General features: G+C 32.8%; 3 protein-coding genes across 3 annotated transcripts; all 3 read left to right on the forward strand.

Annotated features, from left to right (window-relative positions):
* Window positions 1-1,688: 1,688 nt before the first annotated feature.
* LOTGIDRAFT_228508 (hypothetical protein) lies at window positions 1,689-8,042 on the forward strand (the record flags this gene model as incomplete). The annotated part of the gene is made up of 6 exons (XM_009057100.1): window positions 1,689-1,722; window positions 2,418-2,566; window positions 2,965-3,119; window positions 3,371-3,655; window positions 3,877-4,685; window positions 8,017-8,042. Exons 1-6 carry the CDS (start codon window positions 1,701-1,703, stop codon window positions 8,040-8,042), a joined length of 1,446 nt encoding a protein of 481 aa, XP_009055348.1. The 5' UTR covers window positions 1,689-1,700.
* Window positions 7,830-14,609, forward strand: LOTGIDRAFT_182121 (hypothetical protein). The gene is made up of 12 exons (XM_009057101.1): window positions 7,830-7,966; window positions 8,706-8,817; window positions 9,177-9,236; window positions 9,604-9,860; window positions 10,458-10,569; window positions 10,782-10,887; window positions 11,090-11,234; window positions 11,355-11,424; window positions 11,615-13,192; window positions 13,518-13,645; window positions 13,821-13,884; window positions 14,539-14,609. The coding sequence occupies exons 1-9, from the start codon at window positions 7,884-7,886 to the stop codon at window positions 11,702-11,704; spliced, it is 1,035 nt and encodes a 344-aa protein (XP_009055349.1). The 5' UTR covers window positions 7,830-7,883; the 3' UTR covers window positions 11,705-13,192; window positions 13,518-13,645; window positions 13,821-13,884; window positions 14,539-14,609.
* Window positions 14,610-14,867: 258 nt separating this feature from the next.
* Window positions 14,868-18,273, forward strand: LOTGIDRAFT_209250 (hypothetical protein). The gene is made up of 6 exons (XM_009057102.1): window positions 14,868-14,899; window positions 16,290-16,343; window positions 16,720-16,818; window positions 16,979-17,040; window positions 17,327-17,490; window positions 17,822-18,273. The coding sequence occupies exons 1-6, from the start codon at window positions 14,883-14,885 to the stop codon at window positions 17,927-17,929; spliced, it is 504 nt and encodes a 167-aa protein (XP_009055350.1). The 5' UTR covers window positions 14,868-14,882; the 3' UTR covers window positions 17,930-18,273.
* The last annotated feature ends 4,613 nt before the right edge of the window (window positions 18,274-22,886 follow it).

The following is a 22,886-nucleotide window of genomic DNA, read 5'->3' on the forward strand; positions in this document are numbered from 1 at the left end:
TGTTCGGTCAAGGCAATCGAGTGCAAGTTCTTTGATATGAAGATCTTGCAAAGAACATCCGATCATTGATTTCATTGTCTTACATTACAAGCTCTAAATGTCAATAAGGTTAGAAAACAAAGCTACCGGAAATTACGTGTAAGACTGCTTCATCAAATATTACTCCAATGAAGTCGACGAGTTACTTCAAGACTACAACGAAAACGTTAAAACAATACGGCCCTACTAACGTCTCTACTTGAATTTTATTAAGACAATAAATACCCTGGTAACATTTCTACTTCAGCTACCGATACACGGGCAAATTTACTTCATTTGGTCCAATTTTCTAGAGAACTGACAACTTCCGGAAGTTGTCGAGAGATCATTTTCTTCCGTTAAAATTCTTGAAATTAACAATATCAAAAATTAAGTAAGTTTATAAAGGTTATGAGCTGTTCCCTTAAAGAACAGACGTAAAGGCGGCGCTTGTGGGGGAACTGGGGTGGGGGAGTTTAATTCAACCTCGACAATTGTTCCCCATGTGTGCCCCCTATTTGTACCCCAGTCTCTAGACGCTGCTACCACCACTCGTCAAGACTGAGCATAACATGTAAATGAATTATTTAAAAACTATTACGATTGGAAGTGTAAATTAAAGAATCACAGGATGCATAACGAATATTTAGGTTCTCATTAAGTCTGAACATCACTTGTTAATTCCTGACAAATGCAGGATGCAGACGATTCTATATTTCATGTCATTGTCCATCCAATCATTAATGCTCAAATCGTAACCTATGAGTAATTGAAACAAAGATACTTCATAGTCTATTAACGAAGTGCAGTCAACATCGCCATAAAGATACAAAAAAACAGCGAAGATTAGAGTAGTAAGGGAAATAACTAGGTTTATCCATACAGACCGACGGACCGATTCCACTAAATCGTAATGTTCACGTAATTCAATCTTCTATAACTAATTCCAGAAATCGCGATGGAAACTAAACTTTCCTTTATGTCACAGACTTTACAAATACATTACTTAGTATCTTGTCAAAATTTATATATAGGGTCCTAATGACAAAAACAAATTGCCGCAAAATCGAAAGTTCACAGCTGCCAGATGTAGACATCAGCATGTACAGCAACCAACAATTTTCACCTTCTGTATCTCAATCTTTTCATATGTCCACAAAATTATAAAGAAATGGCATTGTCAGACATCTAAATCTAGACAAATAAGTCAAAGTAAAAAAGCAAAAATGGGAAGAGAAGGGGTTGTCTAAAAACTTTTAGTCTGGATCCAATAACCCAATATTGCCGAGCTAAGATTGTTCTTTAAAATATTTCTTTTAACTCGGCTATGGATAACACTACTTATATCAATTTGACGCCTTTAGATGTATTTCCAACAATTCAAGAAGTAGCTGACAGATCTGACCAGTGCTGATACCAATCTGACAATAATTAAGCGTTAGATAGGAATATTTCATAATATGCTGTGACAGAAAGGGTTTGAAAGCACCCTAGACGAATTGAAATAAACCCAATGATCGATTGCGTAATTTCAGACATTGTATGACATTGAGCGGTTTTTTATCACAATTTAATCTGGGCTGAAAAACAAAACAGGTTAAAAATCTGATAAGATTATCTACCAGATTATATCAGGTGGTAGGTATTATTTGAGGTTAGATGAGGTTGAACTAGCGAGCACGATGGTACCTCTAATTATTTTGGGTAGGTCTCGTATATTTTCTGGTAGGGAATCCAAAATGATATTCTGTGTCATCATCAAGCAGAATTTCTGTCATTTTAAGAAAGCGTATGTTGAAAGCCGGGCATAATCTATAAACGCATTGAACTGATATAGATTTCTGAACACTGCTAACACAGTTGCACATTGCAAGCTGCACTTCGTTCACGACCTATGGCCAGTGGTGGCCAGCCGCCCAAGAGGTACAAATAGGGGACAGACTGACTCGATGTGAGGACAACTGTCGGGAATGAATTCAAAATGCAGCAATTCTGTGGAGGCTTCATAGTCGCAAGTTTCTCATGAAGAGTCAGGAGGTTCTACTATCAAAAAATTGATTTGATTTGGTGCATTTTGACACTTAATGCCCCCCTTAATGCTACCTTCACTGGCGCCGCCACTACATATGACCATCCCATTATTCCCTACGACTAACTACATTGTCTGGAATGTGCACGAAAGAACCAATACCACATGTATTTACGCCCTATAACCAATAATTGAAAGGAAATTCTGGCATAATCATCTACAAAAACAACAAGAAAAGAAATAAAGCAAGTTTACATAATTGACGCAAAGCGGAATGTCAAAGTCGAAACTCTGGTTTATGTTCCTATAAGAACACGTGAGGCTGACTTCACAACTCAACATGTATAACTGTTGTTCTTTTTTCATGCAGTACTGTCGCTGGCGCTATCTAATGGCGAATATACCGATCCTCATTGTAATGGTAAACAAGTCATAGTTCATCTGTTTGAATGGAAATGGACAGATATTGCAAATGAATGTGAACGCTATTTATCTCATAAAGGATACTGTGGAGTTCAGGTATGTCATTTTAAGACCTTGGGTAAAATACTTTAATGTGTCTTGTTCATCGAGACCGCAACATTGGGTATGATTTCCTATTGGTAATATATTATTAAGTACAACTACTCATGTTGTCAAACACTGGGCTTATAATTAAGTTAAAATTAAACTATTTTCACCAATATGAAACAAATACGATACAACCACCTGAAATTTCGGCACTTCAAAAAAAATGATCCGGTTCAATGAAACAGCAATTCACCTATCACCAAACCTAAAAATTGGAACTGAAAGAGTTCTTACACTTTTTGCAAGAGGCTTTGTATTATTGTCCTTTTTTCATGAATGAAGACAACCAAAGTTGTATTCTTATGAAACACGTCGTTATCAATTTGCGTGTAATACTGTAACTTTAGGTATCTCCACCTAATGAACACACTATAATAACTAAAGAATATCCCAGACCCTGGTGGGAGAGATACCAACCTGTTAGTTATATACTACATAGTCGAAGTGGTAATGAAGCTCAATTTAAAGACATGGTGCAAAGATGTAAAGCAGTTGGGGTCAGGTAATATTTGGACTTCTCGTTGCTTTATATCATTCTTAGTAGCGAGCACGGCAACCTACCAACGTGAGTTTCTCATGGCTTTACAACGTTCCACCCACTCTCACTCATTCGAGATGCAGATAGAATAGACCGACTAGTTTCTGCGACGAACGCACATAGCTCGACTTGGTTCTCTTTACGGGTCAGAATGAGCGCATTTAGTGCTACAAATGTTGGCAATTTTACTTGATCGTTTTTTTCTCCTCATTTAGAATCTATGTAGACAGTGTGGTCAATCACATGGCAGGTATGGGACGACAAGGAACTGGAACAGCCGGTACACATTTTGATTCTGATGCATATTCATATCCTACAGTCCCGTACTCCAGAGAACATTTCCATGATGATTGTCCAGTCAATAATTATGGTGATCCAAACAACGTTAGAAACTGTTACCTTGTTGGATTATCTGATCTGGATCAGAGTAAAGAATACGTCCGAAATAAAATAGCCGATTATTATAATCATCTTATTGATATTGGTGTCGCTGGTTTTAGGTAAGTCTCTTTTTCTTGTGTACATTAAAATCTGTGCATATAGATTTGGGATTGACCTTATAACTGATTACAGCTGTTTTTAAATGTTTGTAATGCTATGGTAAGCCAGGGAACCTCAGATTCGATTTAGGATACAAATGTAATGTATTTTCGGTGCATCACGACTTGTTTCTTTGTTTCACCGGGCTATTATTTTTCTACAATCTTTTTCCCTATTATAGAATCGATGCATCGAAACATATGTGGCCAAACGATTTGGAAGCAATACAGGCCAAGACGAAAAATGTTGATGGAGGCGGAAAGGCTCTTTTCTACCACGAGGTCATCGACCAGAACGATGGTGCTATCAAAGTCAATGAATATTACGACCTTGGTTTAGTCACCGAGTTTAGATATTGCCAGAAGATAGCTTGGGGAATTAACAACTTTGGACAACTAAATGGTGTAGTTGATTATGGATGGGGAATGTCCAAATCTGATAGAGCTCTAGTATTTGTTGATAACCACGACAACCAAAGAGGTCATGGCGGTGGTGGAAATCTCTTGACACACAAAAATCCTCGAAATTACAAAATGGCTGTTGCTTTTACTTTAGCGTATAATTATGGCTTCACCAGAGTAATGAGTAGCTACGGATTCCAAAGCACTGACCAAGGACCACCACATAATGCAGACTATTCAGCTAAAGATGTCACAATCAATGCCGATGGTAGCTGTGGAAACGGATGGATGTGTGAACATCGATGGAATCCTATAGGCAATATGGTCGCCTTCAGAAATAAAGTAGCTGGCACAGATTTGAATAACTGGTATGACCAAGGTGATGTAGTAGCTTTTGGACGAGGTAACAAAGGATTCTTTGCAATGGCTAAACAAGGTCATGCTCAGTTGCAGCTACAGTCTGGAATGCCTGGTGGATCATACTGCGATCTGGTAACTGATTGTAAGAAGAAAATTAACGTAGATGGATCTGGTAGAGTTAGTGTAAATATTGATAATAATGAAGAACCAATCATAGCCATTGTCGTGGGTAAGATTATCAAACATATAATGCTTTATTCACTAACATTCTTGTACTAAGAAACGATTTTTCCATCTTATTTCTTTGCATCCGGGTCAGTAGAGACACCAAAAATCATTAATTTGGGATATTCCTTTATTCATTTGAAAAAAAAAATCACCCCGTGGAATCAAACAGAAAACAGATCATATCACAAGCTGCTTTTAACCACCCACAGATCCTAGATCAAGAGTTTCATGGTTTAATTTAATCGATTTGTTTTATTTGTCATCTTTTAAATTAGGTGGTACGAGCAGTGGAAGAGATCATAGTCAAGGTACACCTAGACCGGATAACAACTTTACACCAAATCCCAACACCCCTCGTCCAACTGTACCAGTGGATACATCCGGATATCAAAGAACGGTCATCCTCCTACAAAAACCGACTAGTCCTGGTCAAGATGTCTTTATACGAGGGGGAATCGATCATACTCACCACACGGGTAAGTGAGAACTAACTGCTATTGGAATAGACAGTTACTCCATAGCAAGTCCGGAACACCTTCCTATATTCCAGCCTCTGATGGATATTTTACAGTTATCGGCCTTCAACTTTCAAATATAAGGGCAGACGTTTCGGTCTAAAACAGGTTAAGAAGATATTCTACTCATAACCTTTTATTAGATCACTTTTCGAAGGTAAGATGTATTTATTGAGATTGACAGAAATACAATATAGCGTTTGTACAGCAATGATGGTGCATAACATGATAGAGCTTTAAATGATTTCATAATAATTTTTAGGTTGTACAAAAGATGCCTCAAGTAGTCCCTGTGCTATACCTATTAAACACAGAAAAGTTTAACGCGTGGAGCAAGGGAGATAACTATTTAGATTTCTATGGAACGGAAGTGGGCCAAGGATCGTATAATGGTCAGAAACCAGATGGTTCGCCTGCTGTATGGTCAACAAACAGACAGGGAGCTGCAGGATATAATCCTCTAAATACGTAAGTTGTAGAAAATAATTATACTCAGCTGAGTGGATTATCAAAATATGAATTTTTAAACGCAGTTAAAGTTGTTTCAGGGGATATACATTGGCGCGTATTCAACAAATCCCAAGATAGCCTACCGACACCGCTTATTATCAACATTGCTATCAGGTCAATGCAAATGTTGCTATGATTTAATGTATATTAAAATATTTAAGATTAAGGTTGCTTGTCCCATTTATGCTTTTTAATCGGATATATGTGAAGTTATTTTATTGTGGTTTCAGATATGGTGATCATTACTGGATTTTGGATATAGACATGGATTGTGGTAAATCTGAACAGGGATTTTTCGAGATGAAAGGAATAATTGGTGGTAGCTGGGAGGCCAATATCTATGATAATAAATGTACTGGTTCTGGAGCTAAAACTCCACCTTTTACATCCAACGACCATATTGGACAATGTGGCTATGTCAATGTGTACAAGTGGAGCACTGGAGGCTGTAAAATTAAACCAATTCCATAGATTTGATCAAGATTTCAATCAGTTTTAAATGCTTTCGATTGCCATTTATCTGGTAATGACATTACAAACTTTCGATTTAAAGGTTTTTCTGAAATTTTGATGATCTGCTCCGTCATATAGTCGAGCAAAGATGATATATTTTGCATATTCGATACAAGTTAAATGAACTTTGGTAGCTCACGTTTTTAAGGGATCCAAATGACCCTTTCAAACCCTTATATTTTCGATTTTAGATCTTGTCATGTTTGTAGTTTTTGTTTGACATCACATCACAAGTACCATTGAGCTTATTGTGATGTGTGTCATTATCAATAAACAAAGCTTCATTAGTACTTATTATTCTAAAGTTAAGATGCCAATTTGGTTTATATGGTAGTTTTTGGTTCTTCATAATACACTGTACTTTTGAATAAATACATCATACAGCATTTGAGAAACAACTTGATTTTTGTCTTGAATACAATTTAGATATCTAAGGAGTCTTTAAATGCTCAAAAATGGGATCACATCTGTTTCCATCATATCCATGGGTATGTTTTGGCCAGTTTTGGCTAAGTGAAGAGCACCGGGTCAGTGAAAATCATACTAGTCACCTTGACACATCGTCACTTCATCACTGTTCAACTGTAGTTTCTATTATGTCCACAAGGCAATTTTCTTTTGAGCGGAGCAGGAGAAACAGAGGGGTGGGGCGGGGTGCATTTGCCAACGTAGGAAAATGGTTTGCACCCACGTAAACCCACTTTATATTTATCAATTTCAAAAAATATGATCATAATACGCTTTTACCCCTAAATATATGTGTCTATGCACATATGTCTATAGATGTAAATATATGCACTAAATCAATTCAATTTTTCGCAAATTTCCTTGTTATCAATTATTGTTCTCTCCCCCTTTAAAAGTTCTAAGTAAAACACTGCGAAAGACATCACTAAATAAATCCAACTCTGTAAATAAATTACTTCAATGGTACACTACATGTCCAAATCTACTACCGGTATGTCAATTTTCACGAAGAGCAAAATTTATAGGCCTTATGTATGCCTTTATAATAAACTTACAAATCAAAAACGAACACTTTCCGACAAAAACTGTTATCTTATGAGAGTGCGAAAATCTACTCATCAATACGTAATTTTTTTGGGCCACGGCTACACAACAATGTAAAGTGATGAACAAATTTGAAAGTGTGTGTGGGGTGGTTCAAACCCACAAAACAAAAATGAAAGAAATCCGAAAAAATCTGCAATCTGAAGAACGAACGCGTGGGCTTAATTCATAATCATCGCGAAAATCGATAGGTTTAATATTTGCATGGGTACAAAACCCACAAAGCAAAGAGTGTTGAATATTTTGAAAATAACTGGCCCGTTTCGGGGTTTGTATAACTATCCCACCCTGTTGAGATGCTCTTTTCACAGCCGAACTTAATTGCAAAGAGGAAATTCACCATAAACATACAGTTATAACTCAAGGACTATAAATCAACATCATTGACTTTTTACATAACTATGAACAGAATTAAATATTCGACAGTAGCATAGTACTTCATAGAATTGTTATATCACCCGACATGAAAGTGAAAGCGTGCAATTTCTTTCTTTCCTCTGACCTTGACAGTGTTCGGCAGTGAAAAGACGGTTCATATTTCCGGCGGCTTTCTTTAAAGTTATTTTTATTGTCGGTTTACAAAAACTAAAATGAGTGGAGAAAACATAACAGAAGATGAAGCTGCTTTATATGACAGACAAATCAGACTATGGGGACTTGATGCTCAGAAAAGGTAACTGGTTGAGGAATTAATGCATCTCAAATTGAAAACACATTTCACAGACGTATTCACATTGACATTGAACTGATTACACTTAAAGTCAAGTAACCTAATTTCGTGGATTTCCGGAAATGATTAATGATTTTACATGAGCGACCTTGCGCGACCTCCGCATTAGTTTGTTTTAATAAACATGGGTTTTCTGTACAATATCATCTAGTAGAATGAATCCAGTATTTTCAAGCAAAGTAAAATGTATTAATGTATACTTTGACAAATACAAAATGGCGGATTTCACTTATTACCAAACGTCACCATTTTTTATCGGCCGAATTTCCTTATAATCCCAAGCGCTAATCGGAATTCCAAGTGTCGTCTGCTAGAATGTAGTCCAACGAATGAAGTCACATGATCAACTAGCGGATTCCATGTCAGCAGAAAATTTCTATGGAACACAAAGTGGACCATATTTTTATGTTGTTTCAGTGACTTTTAGCAATAAATCACGCTACGAAATTCGATGTTGAATCCTTATATCCACGAAAATAGGTTACACCACTGTAGCTGTAGTAGTTGGTAGTTGTCGTTGATGTCGTTTATCAAAATGTAAACATTCACACACACAATCAATTTGAATTTGAACAAATATAAATTTCGCCTTTATTAATCACAATGTAAATTCGAACTGCGAATTAAAAGTTCTTTTTCTATTTCTATCAATGGACTAAAAGGCTATTGTTGGTTATTTCAGATTGAGAGCATCCAAAGTTTTATTGATTGGATTAAAAGGATTAGGGGCAGAAGTGGCTAAAAATATAGTTTTATCAGGAATTAAGTCATTAACTCTCCTTGATCATACTGTGGTAAGATTTTCATCCTTCATATATCTACATATATAATATATATATATTATACCCAACAATGTATAATAGGTTAATATAAGAAGCATCCCTAATTTTAACAGTGTGCTCTTCCAAGCGTACAATAAGCTTGTACAGCTAGATATGTATTGCATATGTGGTAGTCTACTAGGAGACTTAGTTTTGAGTCTGATGGGTGTCAATAAAATGATTTTTTTACTATTATTTTGGTTAAAGTAAAAGCCAAAGATGCATCTATGATGTAGGTGGTAGCCTAGAGGTACTACATTTATTATAAAGCCTTTTAATGGTTTTAAATTTTCACAAGAATGTTTTATGATTTTATTTTGAATTTTATGTAGGTTGATGAAGAAGATAAAAATTCTCAGTTTTTAATCCCACATTCAGAACTTGGTAAAAATGTAAGTAGTGTGAAATATGTAACTTTTATACACTTATAGAAGTAACGTCTGTTTTTTATTCGGTGTCCACAAGTAGCTTGGGCTTACTCTATAAGCTTCAATAATTCACTTTTTAATGCCCAGTTTGTATCAAGGTAAGGGTCAGTCCATTCAGTGCAAGCTTTCAAGCCTCTGGAAATTTGATGGTTATTGGCTAGTGTAAAGTCAGAAGCATTATTGGAGATTGTATTGGTTGTCATTAGACAATTCTTCACCCATTAGATATAAGTGCTTTTTAATATACATGTTGTATTTTGACTGTAACAATATATTGATATAGTAATTTCCAATAGTGTATTTGCGTTATGATTGTATTTATTAATTTCAGAGAGCAGTATCGTCATTAGAAAGAACACAATGTTTAAATCCTATGGTGAATGTGACAGCAGACACAGAGGATATCAATAGTAAATCAGATGATTATTTTAAACAGTATGATGTTATCTGTGCTACTTGCTGTCAACCATCTTTACTCACTAAACTAGATAATCTTTGTGCTGAAAATAATATCAAGTTTTTTGCTGGTGATATTTTTGGTTATTATGGATTCATGTTTTCTGATCTGGGTAAACATGAATATGCAGAGTGAGTACTTTAGAATCAGATTTTTTACTTCATTTGGTGATTATTTGGAATATAAAGTTAGTCCAGTAGTAGTAGTATTATTGGACTAACTTGATTTACCAAATGTTCGCCTCACTGTATTCCAAACTGACCATTTTATCATAAAATAAGGATATTTAGATCTCAGATTTTTAGCTCACAAATATCATACAACTCTTCCATTCTGTTAAAACTAAGCAATATAAGACGATGTAAAGATTATTATGTTATTGTGGTCTGATTTAAGGTTGGTTATGCATTCTCTTGCGGGTGCTGCGTCATTTCTGGTTAACTTTCTGGAATTTCAGGAACCACAGGCATCGGATGAAATATGGGAATTTCCCAAATAGAAGTCAAAGGCTAAAAAACCTCTTTACAAGCCCTTTTAGTACTGCTAAGAAGAATATTCATGAAATAGTATATTTGATGAATTGAGTGGTTTAGTATCTATGCTAAAAAAATACTCTCGCTAGTTAGAGTGCTTAAAACATTAGACATACAAAAAACAAATTGTTATAGTGATTATTGGTGAAATGGCAGAATTCTTTGATAGCCTTTAAATAATATCATTTGTTGTAGAGAAATTCCAAAGTTAAACCAAAAATCAGACAAACAAGATGAAGAAGGTAGTGGGGAACCATCCGTTAAAAAAGCTAAAAAAGACGAAACTGAAACAGTTGTTATCAAAAAGGTATTTTGTTGCATCATCAAATTTCTTCTTAAAAACAAATTCAATATTCCATGGCTACTGAACAGGTGTTTCTCTTTACCTTGTACATTTTATTCTCTTATTATTTACTCAAAGATGTTTTTCTTTTCAAATCTTTATTTGTTATTTTCAATATTTACATCTGCTTTTGTCAATATATGATTCTTTATTTGACTACTTTCTGTATTTTGTAGGAAGAAATATTCAGTACGTTTCAATCAGCATTAGATGTAGATTGGACTGTGACAACTAATCAAAGTAAAATAAATCGTACACCAAATACTCACTATATAACTTTAGGTAAGTAGATATTGTGGGCAATGAAAGATGACTACACAATATATTTAGGGAGATAGACAGAAATGTTATGCCTGTCATTGGCAATTAGATTCAATTTTATAGTTTGGATTTCATGGTCTAAGAAGTGTTTTTATTTATACTTGTCTGACTTCACAAACTGTTCAGACTGAATTTTGTCATATCTCATCTAGTCTTTTTTCAGCTATTTTGAATTTTATGGAAGAACATAAAAGACGACCACTTCTAACATCTGTTGAGAATGATGTTAAAGCTTTATGTGAATGTCGTACAAAAATAATGGAGAAAAATAAGTTAACAGACAAGAAATTTCCTGTTGACTTTACAGAGTAAGTAACTGGTGTGTTTATGTCACTTACAGCATTGCATTGGAGTTTTAAAATCATATTTTTATTTAGAGAAAACACAAGTTATTTATTTTCAATCTATGAAATTTTTTTTCTTTTCAGATATTGTTTTAGTGAATTGAGTCCAGTATGTGCTATTGTTGGAGGAGTTTTAGGACAAGAAATCATCAAGGTGAGTTGTTGGGTTATTTACTTTAATATTTACTTTGTGGTTCCTCATTCAGTGGTAACTATTGTGTGGTATATACTACCAAATAACCTTAGGAAATATTTTCGATTTGATTTGTCTTGTCAAAATCGAGTGTCTTATTGATTTGATACAGAAAAGGAGTATACAGAACTCAAAATTTATTTTATTTCAGGCTGTATCACAGAGAGATCCACCACACAATAATTTCTTTTTCTATAATGGAGTAGAAGGCACTGGAATGGTGGATAAAATAGGAAATTAACGTACAAGGCTAAAGAACGCGAGCTCATCAAAATCTAATCATAATCATGAGATCTTTTCATATTCATTTAACATTTCATATGTACGGTACATGAAGTTTTGACTTGAACATCTTTCTGGAGTTCCCATCATGACATTAGTTATTCTAAGTGAAGGTTACAAAAATGAAAATAATAGAGGTTACATAGCAAACCATAGCTTTCTTATTGTGAAACTATTCCAAAATTCTATTCTATTGCATGGGTAACTGTAAACCATGATTGGTTTCAAAGACAATTGTGTAGGCAAATGCCCTGGCATGAAAAGAAAGTTTATTACATTCTAACATTAACAGTTATAATACAATTAGAATTTATTTGAACAAAATCCTGTTCTTAATATAATGACAGCACACACAAAATATCAAACAAATCCAATCTAAATTTATTGATACAAACTGACAATTATTTTGATCTGGCAAATATTTCATGTTCATTACCTCCCTTGGTCAGTAGTCAATAATGAGCAATGTTCAACACATATTCGAACTGAACATTTAGCCCTATAGTCAGATGTATGAATATTTAGCTGTTGTGGTATTTCCATGTTTTATTAACACACTTCTTTTATTAACAATTGATGCAGTGATAGACTAGAAAATATGACAACAGACAATGCCAAGTATAATTCTATATTTGAAACTCCTTTTAAAAGCAAGTCACAAGTAAAACCAGTTCAGCTTCAAAATATACTGCAATCCTCAGCACTGCCAGTAAGTCAATATCAAAACTCTTTCCTTGAAAATAACTAACATCTCTACACAACTAACTAAAACAATATGGCAAACAAGATAGGAAAGTTTCCTTTTCAAATTTTATCAGCTACCTATTTTAAAGCAATTTCAATAATCAAGTAAGAAAAAATTACCTTCCCAAAAGCATTAAACTGAGTTTCAAAGCAAATATATAGTTTAAATTTGAACAAAAACTAATAGTTCCAGAATCACATAGCATAAATTTAACAACCATAACCAACACATCCTTTTCAAGGTTTTCATTAATGTCTACAGTTCATGTAACTAATTTTTTTTTAACCAATGTTCTCTTTGACAGGATGTTCTTAATTTGTTTTTAAAGATAGGTATTTACACTTGATAAAACTCAATAGTCAGCATTGAACATATGTATACAGATAAAAGGAATCAACTAATTTATAAAAGCACAATGAGTATAACAAAATATATGTGATAAAATAATAAAATAACAACAGTCTGTCAATGAAGCTATAACAAAACAACACCAAGTAAATCATATTCGACTGAAGCTAAAACAAAGTTACGTAAAAAATACACAACAAATGGTAGTGGATATCCTTCAATCAAATACCACTGTCAAATCACGGTATAATAAGGTAGGTCATATTCAGCCATGACTGGCTATAGTTTGACGCTGATCCTGCTGTTGTTGTTGTGCCTGTGGTAGAGGTCTCCGAAATAACAAAACATGGGGTTCTGAAAAACATGAACAAAATTTTGCCAGTATATTAATAAACTAAAAAACAGTTTTAATCATTCCTGCCATTAATAATGGGTACTTGGTATGTCATTAGTCTTGGTTTCACATTATGTTTGGAATATGATAATTAAAAATAAAAGAGACCAAAGTCAATCTTTAATCTTAGTCATAATTCGTGACTACTGAGGACAAAATTACAAATAGAGAACGGTTTTCAAGTGAGCTATACAGAAAACGGTTCCACCGATATCAATTCATATCTGCTTTAAGACAACCAGATGTTGTGTGTTTGAAGCAGGTGAAATTATCAAAGCAATTTACCTGGGGAATGAACCATATAATGTATCCAGCCTGGTGACTGCTGAACACCAAGATTTCTCCACTCTGTTTCTGTCATAAGGTGATTTCTTGGCACATTTTTAGCAATATCTGATGGTAATATCACATGTCTGTTGCAAAATATAAAACATAAACTACTATAAACTGTAGAATATTTAAATTTGGCAACTGATCTTAGGCCTGTCTGAAACTTAAGCATTGTAATATGAGATAACCTTTATTGAAAGGGTGATTGGTCACGAGAACTCGAGCAGAGTAAAATAATTTGTAGAGTTTTAAACTTACCTATATTCAAAATGTTCATCAAAATATTTTTCAGAATATGTGATCTGATCAGAAGGCATCTTGTCTGAAAAATTATGAAAGACAAATTTTCCTTATGAAATTTAAACTACACATATTTCACTAGCACTTACTTTATTCAAAAAGTAATCAATATCAAGAAGCTGTATCAAAATGCGCCTTAAAGATTTCATTAAGGCTAAACATTCAGTTTGAATGCAAGCCTATGGCAGCCCATATTGGAATACATAACTGCAACTTGTAGTCTTATCCTTACTTTTTGCATCCACCAATATCATTCAACTAGGTACACTATGTGGCTCTTGACCCTTGATTAGCCAGTGACAGTACTACTGGTACACTAGTTAGATAACTATGTATTGATTGGCACTGGGATTGGTCTTGAACAGGCCTGAATATATTTAAAAGACGTATATGATGGACATTTCAAAAATTGAAAAATGATATTGATTTGATATGGTAACGATAAGACAGTCAGTCTGAGTCAGTGATATGCAAAGAAATGAGTGACATGAACACAATAATGGACTTTAGTACGGTGGAAACTGTAAATAAAATTCATGAGATTTACTAGCCAGGGCATTTTCATTTTCACCACTGACAATATCTTAATTTACTAAACAACTCGTCCCGTAATCAAAACCATTTTTACGTAACAAATGGCTGATTGTATGTGACAAGCTAATTACCTGATAATTACCTAATTGAGACACAAGAAATCGAAAGTTTTGTTTTCTTTTTTTCCAAAAGCGCGCTTCTTTGTGATGATCACGTAAAATCCCGCATATTCTCGGTTAATTAAAAAGTAAATCTTGAACATAAGAAATAATTCTTTAGGACTAGGCCTAAAAAGATGAATTTAGTTCAAAATGCATTGTCCGTACCTGCTAGTGGTCTTAACCACAATAGAATTATTTTCACTTATTTTTGATAATTATCAAATTTTCTTTCCGTTTTAATTTCTAATTTGTGCCACGATTGTCAAGAAGGAATTTCTGTTGATATAATAAAAGTCATGATAATCGTGTACAACTAACAAACAAAATGGCGTTGTTGGTCAGGTTTGTGTTACTAAAAATTTATTTAATCTGAGTTTTATGTCTGTGTCTGCATTTTGTCAAAGATACATTATTATAAGATTGAATAGAATGAGCTTGTGAAAATATGAAAGGTGTTAGGGTGCTAATGTCCTTGCTTTTGACCAATTAATGTGCCAGTTTGTGTTCATTATGAAACGTGAAGGGCATGGCCTTGAACTTGACCACCGTTATCAAAATAAGATTGAAATTCATATTCCACAAAAGATAAGCATATCCCCAAGTCAGATATCCTACCTGCTGAGTAACTCAGCCCTGGATGGTGTGGCATGAGTTACTCGATCTTCTTCATTCTTCCAAACTCGTTGTGATCATGGTATTTCTTGTTGATAGCTAGTCGAATGGTAGTCGTTGGTTTGTGAATATCCGGTAACAAACCTGAATCATGGAAACCGTAACAGATTAACCAATTTACGGTAATTAATCTGCCAAAACGATGAAAACACATTTCTGGACAATTGTCTTTGATACCTGTCAGGCCATCCACATGGAGTCAAGGGGTCTTGTAGAACTACCTCCATGAATAAGGTCAAAGGTAATAAAATTATAAAGTCACAATATCGGATGGCGGCCAATGGTATTTTTGAAATATTTTCTAGTGTAATTTCCAGTAAATATATATTTTAACCTGTGTATTGGATTAATTGTTAACAACTAGCAAACAAGAAAGGGTTTAATTAATGACAACTGTAAATTGTTGAATGTTGAAATTAATTAATTTAAAGATTGATTAAGGTCTATGAAAGGAGGTACCTCCACAAAGTCTTTCTTTTCTCACCCTTTACATGAGAACTGGTTTTGCCTCACTCTAATTTGTGACAGGTCTATGTAGGAAGTACTACAAATAACCATATTTACATACTGCAATATTGCATTTAATCAGTTTATCAGGGGATAATTAATCAGGGGAGGAAACTTAGAAAAGGGGTGGAAACCACTAGGATTAAAAAGAGATGGAAACCACTAGGGAGGAACTTGTATAAGGGGGAAACCACTACATGCGGTACATACTACTCAATAATGGTTCTTTCTTGGACAATGTGGATGTTGATTATTTTCTAACCGTTTCGACTATTAAGATTTGTTATGGATATGGTTTGTTCCTGTTCCAACTGGCAGTTGATCAGGTATCCTAGAACAGATGTAATACTGTATGTCTGTATTTTGAACATTTCTAAATATCATCTATCTAATCTTGAATAGTGTCTAATTATGAGTTCATATGCAACTCAAGAGTGATCTGAGTTTTCTCAAAGTGGGATTAAATGGGTAATTTCTTTGCAGACCAAGGTCAACTATTCAAAATATAGAAAAATAAAGGATGAATACGTAATTCCATTTTTATGATTTTCAGATCTTTAGGACGAGGGTGCTTGATGAGGCATCAGCCCTTGTTTCATCCCAGACAGTAAGTAACTAAATCTTTAGTAATAAAAGTGAAGGGGTAAATTTTTATAGATATGCTTAAATCATTTAAGATTTTGCTTTATAGACCTTTTACCATTTTATAAACATTTTTAGTGAGATTGCAGATTTGAGAGATTATTTTGCCTATTGAGCCCCTTACCAGTGCTGCATGAGTTCAAGATATTAATGTTTCCTCACAATCTGCTTTCAACCCATTTAATCTATTGCTAGAGGGGTACCGTACCACAATCTATTTGCCTTCTTATTTCACATAAATGCGAAGACACTTGTAAATTGTTACATTCAGTTTTAGCCACCTTTGTATTCTGAGTAAAATATTGAGTGTTATACGTTGAGTTTAACATAATTTATTGTAGAAATGCCATGGCATCTTCTGCCTATGATGAAATGAAAGGTTATTGGGATAAAAACAGGAAATTACAAAGACCAATGTCACCTTTTCTATTTGCTTACAAGTAAGTTGATATTAATATGTTCAAAGCTTACATGTACCAATTGATAAAATTTTGTTTTGACATTTGCTCTTGCTATATAACCACCATGTGGTTTTGATAAATGTACATATCTTTTTTCAGGACTGTTTATTATATACATGAACTGCATTTGATATTTCAGACCTCATCTGGCTATGTTAACATCTCTGTCACATAGAGTTACAGGTGTGGCAATGTCTGTTGGTATGTACAACTATTAAATTCACTGTAGACAACAAACACACATTTGCTGCTGCTGATAATCTTGAATGTCCTTAATAATCACATTCTTTGATATTTAATCAATATGTCTTACTGATATCCTTACTGTGTACTTTGCAGAAAGTCAAACTGCTTTTTTTTTTTGTCATTTGTCATACTTTTTAAGATCAGACTTTTGTTTCATCTCCAATAACTTGACAACTTTTGTAATTTTGTCATGGGCTGTGTTTGTGTCTGTTTTCTCAATCATTATGATGTTTATTTTCAGCTATAACTGGTACATCATGTATTTTACTAGCCTTGCCTGGGGATTTCACAACTTATTTTGACATGGTTAAAGATATGTCAATTCCAGCAGCAGTTATTATTGGCTTTAAATATTTATTAGCTTGGCCAATGACTTATCATTATATAAATGGATTCCGACATTTGGTAAATTCATGTTTATAATATTATTTTATAACTGTATAGATGTCTTTACAGGTGATATCTCTTAAACATTGAATAGAATGTAGCTATTTGCCATCTCCATTTAATATACCTATTTAGGTTTCAAACTTAGTCTTCTAACAATTAAAACTATCTGCTTGAGTTGAGGGTTAGATGGAAGTCTGGCTTCAAATTCTTGTATATGTCAAGCTGATATTTGCTCTATTAGACAACATTTGTTACTCAATTAGGTGATAGAAATGAGAAAGTGTCGATCTCAAACCTTCATGTACTCAAATTGAATAATATATTTAATCTTCTTTTTTATTTGCAGGCATGGGATGCTGGAAAAGGATATGACATTAAAACTCTGTATAAAACTGGATATTTTGCCATTGCTACATCATTTTTAGCTGCATCTGTTTTCGTCTTTATGTTCTAAATGAAAAAATGATAGTAGAAAATGAGATTTTTCATTTTGAAGCATTATCTAGATCTTTAAACTTCAAAGTAAGAGGACTTTCAAACCTTTTGTTGGATTTTCTGAGAGGATTGAAGACTCATTGGATTTGTTACAAGTTTCAGATGATACAACTGAACATAATTATAGCTAAAAACAAACTCAGTAATATAACAGTGGTAATTATGCACTGAGTTTACCTGTTTTCAAGAACCTATTACTCAACAATCAGAATTATGTTGTTTTGAACATCTATGGCTGGGTATTTTGTATGTATGAGTATAAACTGAGTGTTATAACAGAGCTTATAAATTTGTTAATGTATCTGTATTGTTTTATTATTCTGGAACTACCATTCAATGAGGTGAAATTTTTCATGCTGGAAAGATTACATAGATATTTCTAGATCAAGGGAAAATTTGATTATTGATCAATCTTTGGATAAAATAGAACTGAGTAAACCAACAACTGAAAAATCCAAGGTGCATCCAGGTTCTCAATATTGATACCAAACAAATTACCACCAACAAGACCCTGGTCAACCGGTCAAATTTGAACTTAAAACACAAAATCATTTTCAGTGCATTTATTTGTAGATTGTTAGAGATTGTACAATACTAAAAGATAGGTGTTATAATTTGACTGTACATTATCACAATCAACAATACACAAATAATAATTATAACATTTCTTTCACAATATTATTTTTTCTACTATAGTTAGTTCAAACTCATATCTTCAGCATTATTCCCAAAAAATTCATTGAGATATAGTCTTTCTGAAATAATCTAATCTTTCAAATTAGACGTTCATAATTCAGTACTCATTTTAGTGAACTATTCAAGATTTAAGAGGTAACAGCTCAGGGTTTACTAACTAATGAACATCGAATCCACAATTGTATATTCAAAATGCATCACATTCCACATTGACTGCCATACTTAATATTTGTCTTAATATTCCTCTATCTTCTTCAGTAATGAACATCTGTGTGAAACATAGTTAATTTTTCTAAGGATTCAGTGCCTCAAATAGATTATATGATTAGGTTGAAATTCTGAGTGGATCATAATAACATTATCATATAACTCTAATGTTTTGGACATCATGCCACAGAAATTATAAGACTCAATTATTAAGTGTCAACAATCCACTGTCTGAAGGAATACTGATAACTGACAGTCAATGTGCTTCCTTAAAAAACTTGCAATATTTTCATTCATTCTTAAACATTAGTGTTCAAAACAAATTTTTTTAGACAGTTCTAAATGACAAAGAACATTGCAAATTTCTAAAAAAAAATCAATTGCACTAAATACTCCATCAAATATGTCAAAAATATAAAATTCATTCACAATGTGAAACAATGATGAGATAATTTCTAAAACTATGTCAAATTGTAAAAAATGGGGAGAAAAAATGTCAAAATATAGGCACAGGGATTTTAAAATAGGTGGTTACAGATTAAAATTCTTACAGTGTGAAAAACTAACTCTTTCTCTGATATTTAACATTAAAATAACATTTGTAATTTGGAATGAGTATTTACACTGATGATGAATTATGATAATGCCTTTCACATGATATGAAATTATATTACAAACTTCTTTCTCTATCAAATATAGCGCTGTCTTAACTGTCATCATGACAAAATGATTAAAACATATCTTCCACGATTTCTTTAAGTCATCCAACATAAGACACTTTACTGTCTGAAAGTTTTACTTTTCATGAAACCTGACTTATAAAGGTATTTGGTACTACTTACTTTACCATCTGATGAAACTTTCATCTATCTGTAGCGCTTTCCAGTATTAATAAATCCTACATCTGATTATAACATAACTTCAGTTATTAACAATTATTAACATATAAAAATGTAAAGATCAACCTTAAAGTGATGACAGTCAACTGTTGAAGGTATATTCTTCTTGAATTATAGGAGAACTGGTCATCAATTTTAATTCAGAAACAAGCTACAGATAGATGTAATTGAGCTCTATCAGCTGGTGAAGTAAATATATATACAACCTTATTCCTTATAAAGAAATCCCTGATAGAATTTTTTCAACATAACATCATACTGAAGTTCCTTCTAAAACAAAATAAATCCTAGACATACTTGACAAAGTAAAGAAATGAAATGAGTATATAAGTTATGAGTACAATGATTGATGAACTATAAGATATTTGGTATGAATTATAGGAAGAGTGATAAAGATGTCTATCTTGAAATATTACTTACAGTAAGATTTAACAACAATGAAAAAAGAAAGGGAAACAGACACACATATTGGATAACTAGCAGAAGGACAGCTTTTAATTGTCATAAACCAAACCTTATATGGCTAAATTTGAGTTTAATGACGCAATTATTCAAACAATAATATAGGACACAATTTTGTAATGTAATATCAAAATATCTGCGCCAACATGTTACAAATCTGTAATATCACATGTACCATTTAATTAATACGACACTAATGTGCAATATGAAAATATAACACTAATGAGTGTAATCAAATCATGACACATCTTTTAGACACATGTGACACAAACGTGCTTATCAAAAATTAAACTTTTGTATCCTTTCAGTAAATTCTTTTGAGACTAAAAAGCAGTCATACTTAATACGATTATATACCATGATCAGGATGAAAATCAAAATTTTTCATATTGCGAATGTCCAAATACAAGTTATCCAATAAAGATGAATTACCCCTCAAAACAACTGACTAATAACTAAGAAATATATAACAAATTAATATAACAATATTTTTTTCATTCTCCATCAAGAATTATTAATATATAAAAAAACAAAGACATTTACTGACAAAATATAAACAACTTATCTTCCTTCAAAAAAACAGTCATTTGTGGATACCAAATACTTCTTATTTCCTGCAATTTTCATGTAATCTAAAATTCTAGTTAAAACATATACCTACATATATCTTTGAAACTAATTCTCAATACACAACTAAAAAGACTTCAAAATTTCTGGAACCTTCTTGCAATCTTTCAGATGCCAAACAAGTCATTTCCATCTATTTGGAAGCATGTTTGATTTAAGACAATATTTGGATATCCACCTCTATTCTACAATAACCTCACAAACAACAAATCAGATCCATACTGTATATTAAAATAATATCTGTACATGTATCTATATAGTATAAACATAGCTGACTTTACTCCGAGTCTCCAAGTCCTTTAGGTTGAGTCAACCAATAAATAGATCGCTTTCAGATACTAGGATAAATGTGATAAAAATGGTGCCTTCCACATCTCATTGTCTGAAGTGAGATCTAATCAGGCAAGACTTTCCCAGAGTTCCAAATCTGTTTAGAAAGTAATGCTGCACATCATCCATATAGCCATTCAGAAAGCTTGTCACTTAAAAATATATCACAAACTTGTACATATCACCCCATGAAAACATTGTACATGAGACCATAATTTGGGAATTGCTTATCATGCAAGTGATATATAGCATCACAGAACTTAACTGTTCTTGCATCATGATAGCCATTTCAAATTCACTGTTTTTACACTTATATTGTTATCAGGTAAGAACAATTTTAATCTTAGTCATAATTTTGGTTAAATTTAGCTTATTTAATGTACTTAATTGTCCAGAAGCCCTGATAAACACAAAGGCAGTGAAGATGGCATGGCTATACACTGTCTGCCATTTAAAAAACATGTCTAGTATTTACAGTAAGGAGGGAGAGAATAATAATATAGGAATATATACACACTATTTACAAAATCTACACATTAAATTATAACTACTAAAGCTAAAATATACATCATTCATATAACAATTTAGGATTAAAATCTCAAAGCCTGAAATAGTGCAGTTGATACTTCAACCACCAAAAATATTACACTCAAAATCTAAATTTTCTCAAATATATCTATCAATATCTCAAATACTGAAATATTGCTATCAATATCTCAATTACTGATATATTGCTATCAATGTCTCAAATACTGATATATTGCTATCAATGTCTCAAATACTGAAATATTGATATTAATATCTCAATTACTGATATATTGCTATCAATATCTCAAATACTGAAATATTGATATCAATATCTCAATTACTGATAATTGCTATCAATGTCTCAAATACTGAAATATTGCTATCAATATCTCAACCAATGAGATATTCGATCATGAATTATTCTTAAAAAACAAAAGCGAAAATTTGCCATTTAAGCATAATTAGCAAATATTCCTGACAAAAAGCAATATATTCATCTGAATTCAACGTTTGAAAATGTAAGCAACATCTATTTCAGTACTCCATATTAAAGATGGAACAATTTACCACTAGCTCAATGAACATTCCCAAAATTAAAATCAAAGTTTGTTTCCATGGCAACCAAAATATATACATACTAGCACAAACTTTATCACAGAAAAGTGGTTTTCTTATTTTATACATCCTTAATATATAGCACTTGACTTAAGTAATAAGATTATGGAAGGAGTTTTGAACTTCAAGGAGAATTTGACACAAATATTCAAAATCATCAGGGAATGGGGTAGAAATTAGCACTTTTTCATTTGTTAACATTAATACCCCATAAAAATAGTAAAACCAAACAAAAATTTTGTCTCTTGATAGAAAAATAGTTGTTATTTTAGTATAAATAAATAAATAATTTGCATTGAATTAGCAGGTTGGGTTGCAACCATTAGAAATTTTAATTCTCATGCACTTTGAACTCTTTTTTAACATGTTTTAAATTCAGTTAGTAACTTTCAGTATTAGACTGAAATATAAACTTAATAAAGATAAGTATTAAACATGCTGATATGAGCATAAAAGCTTCCAGATTATACTCAATACCTGTTGCTTAGCTATCCAGAAATATATTTCGGATCTTGTTAGTATCTATCCAGACATCTGTTTCTGATCCAGTTG

Source organism: Lottia gigantea (assembly GCF_000327385.1).
Source record: "Lottia gigantea unplaced genomic scaffold LOTGIsca_3, whole genome shotgun sequence".
NCBI classification, from domain to species: Eukaryota; Metazoa; Mollusca; class Gastropoda; family Lottiidae; genus Lottia; species Lottia gigantea.

Bases quoted from the DNA above. Each gene is read 5' to 3' on its own strand.
- LOTGIDRAFT_182121 (XM_009057101.1), top strand. From the start codon at position 7,884: ATGAGTGGAGAAAACATAACAGAAGATGAAGCTGCTTTATATGACAGA. The intron at 9,237-9,603 runs GTAAGTAGTGTG...TATTAATTTCAG, and splicing joins ATTCAGAACTTGGTAAAAAT to AGAGCAGTATCGTCATTAGA. The intron at 11,425-11,614 runs GTGAGTTGTTGG...ATTTTATTTCAG, and splicing joins TAGGACAAGAAATCATCAAG to GCTGTATCACAGAGAGATCC.
- LOTGIDRAFT_209250 (XM_009057102.1), top strand. The intron at 16,344-16,719 runs GTAAGTAACTAA...AATTTATTGTAG, and splicing joins CCCTTGTTTCATCCCAGACA to AAATGCCATGGCATCTTCTG. The intron at 16,819-16,978 runs GTAAGTTGATAT...TTGATATTTCAG, and splicing joins CCTTTTCTATTTGCTTACAA to ACCTCATCTGGCTATGTTAA.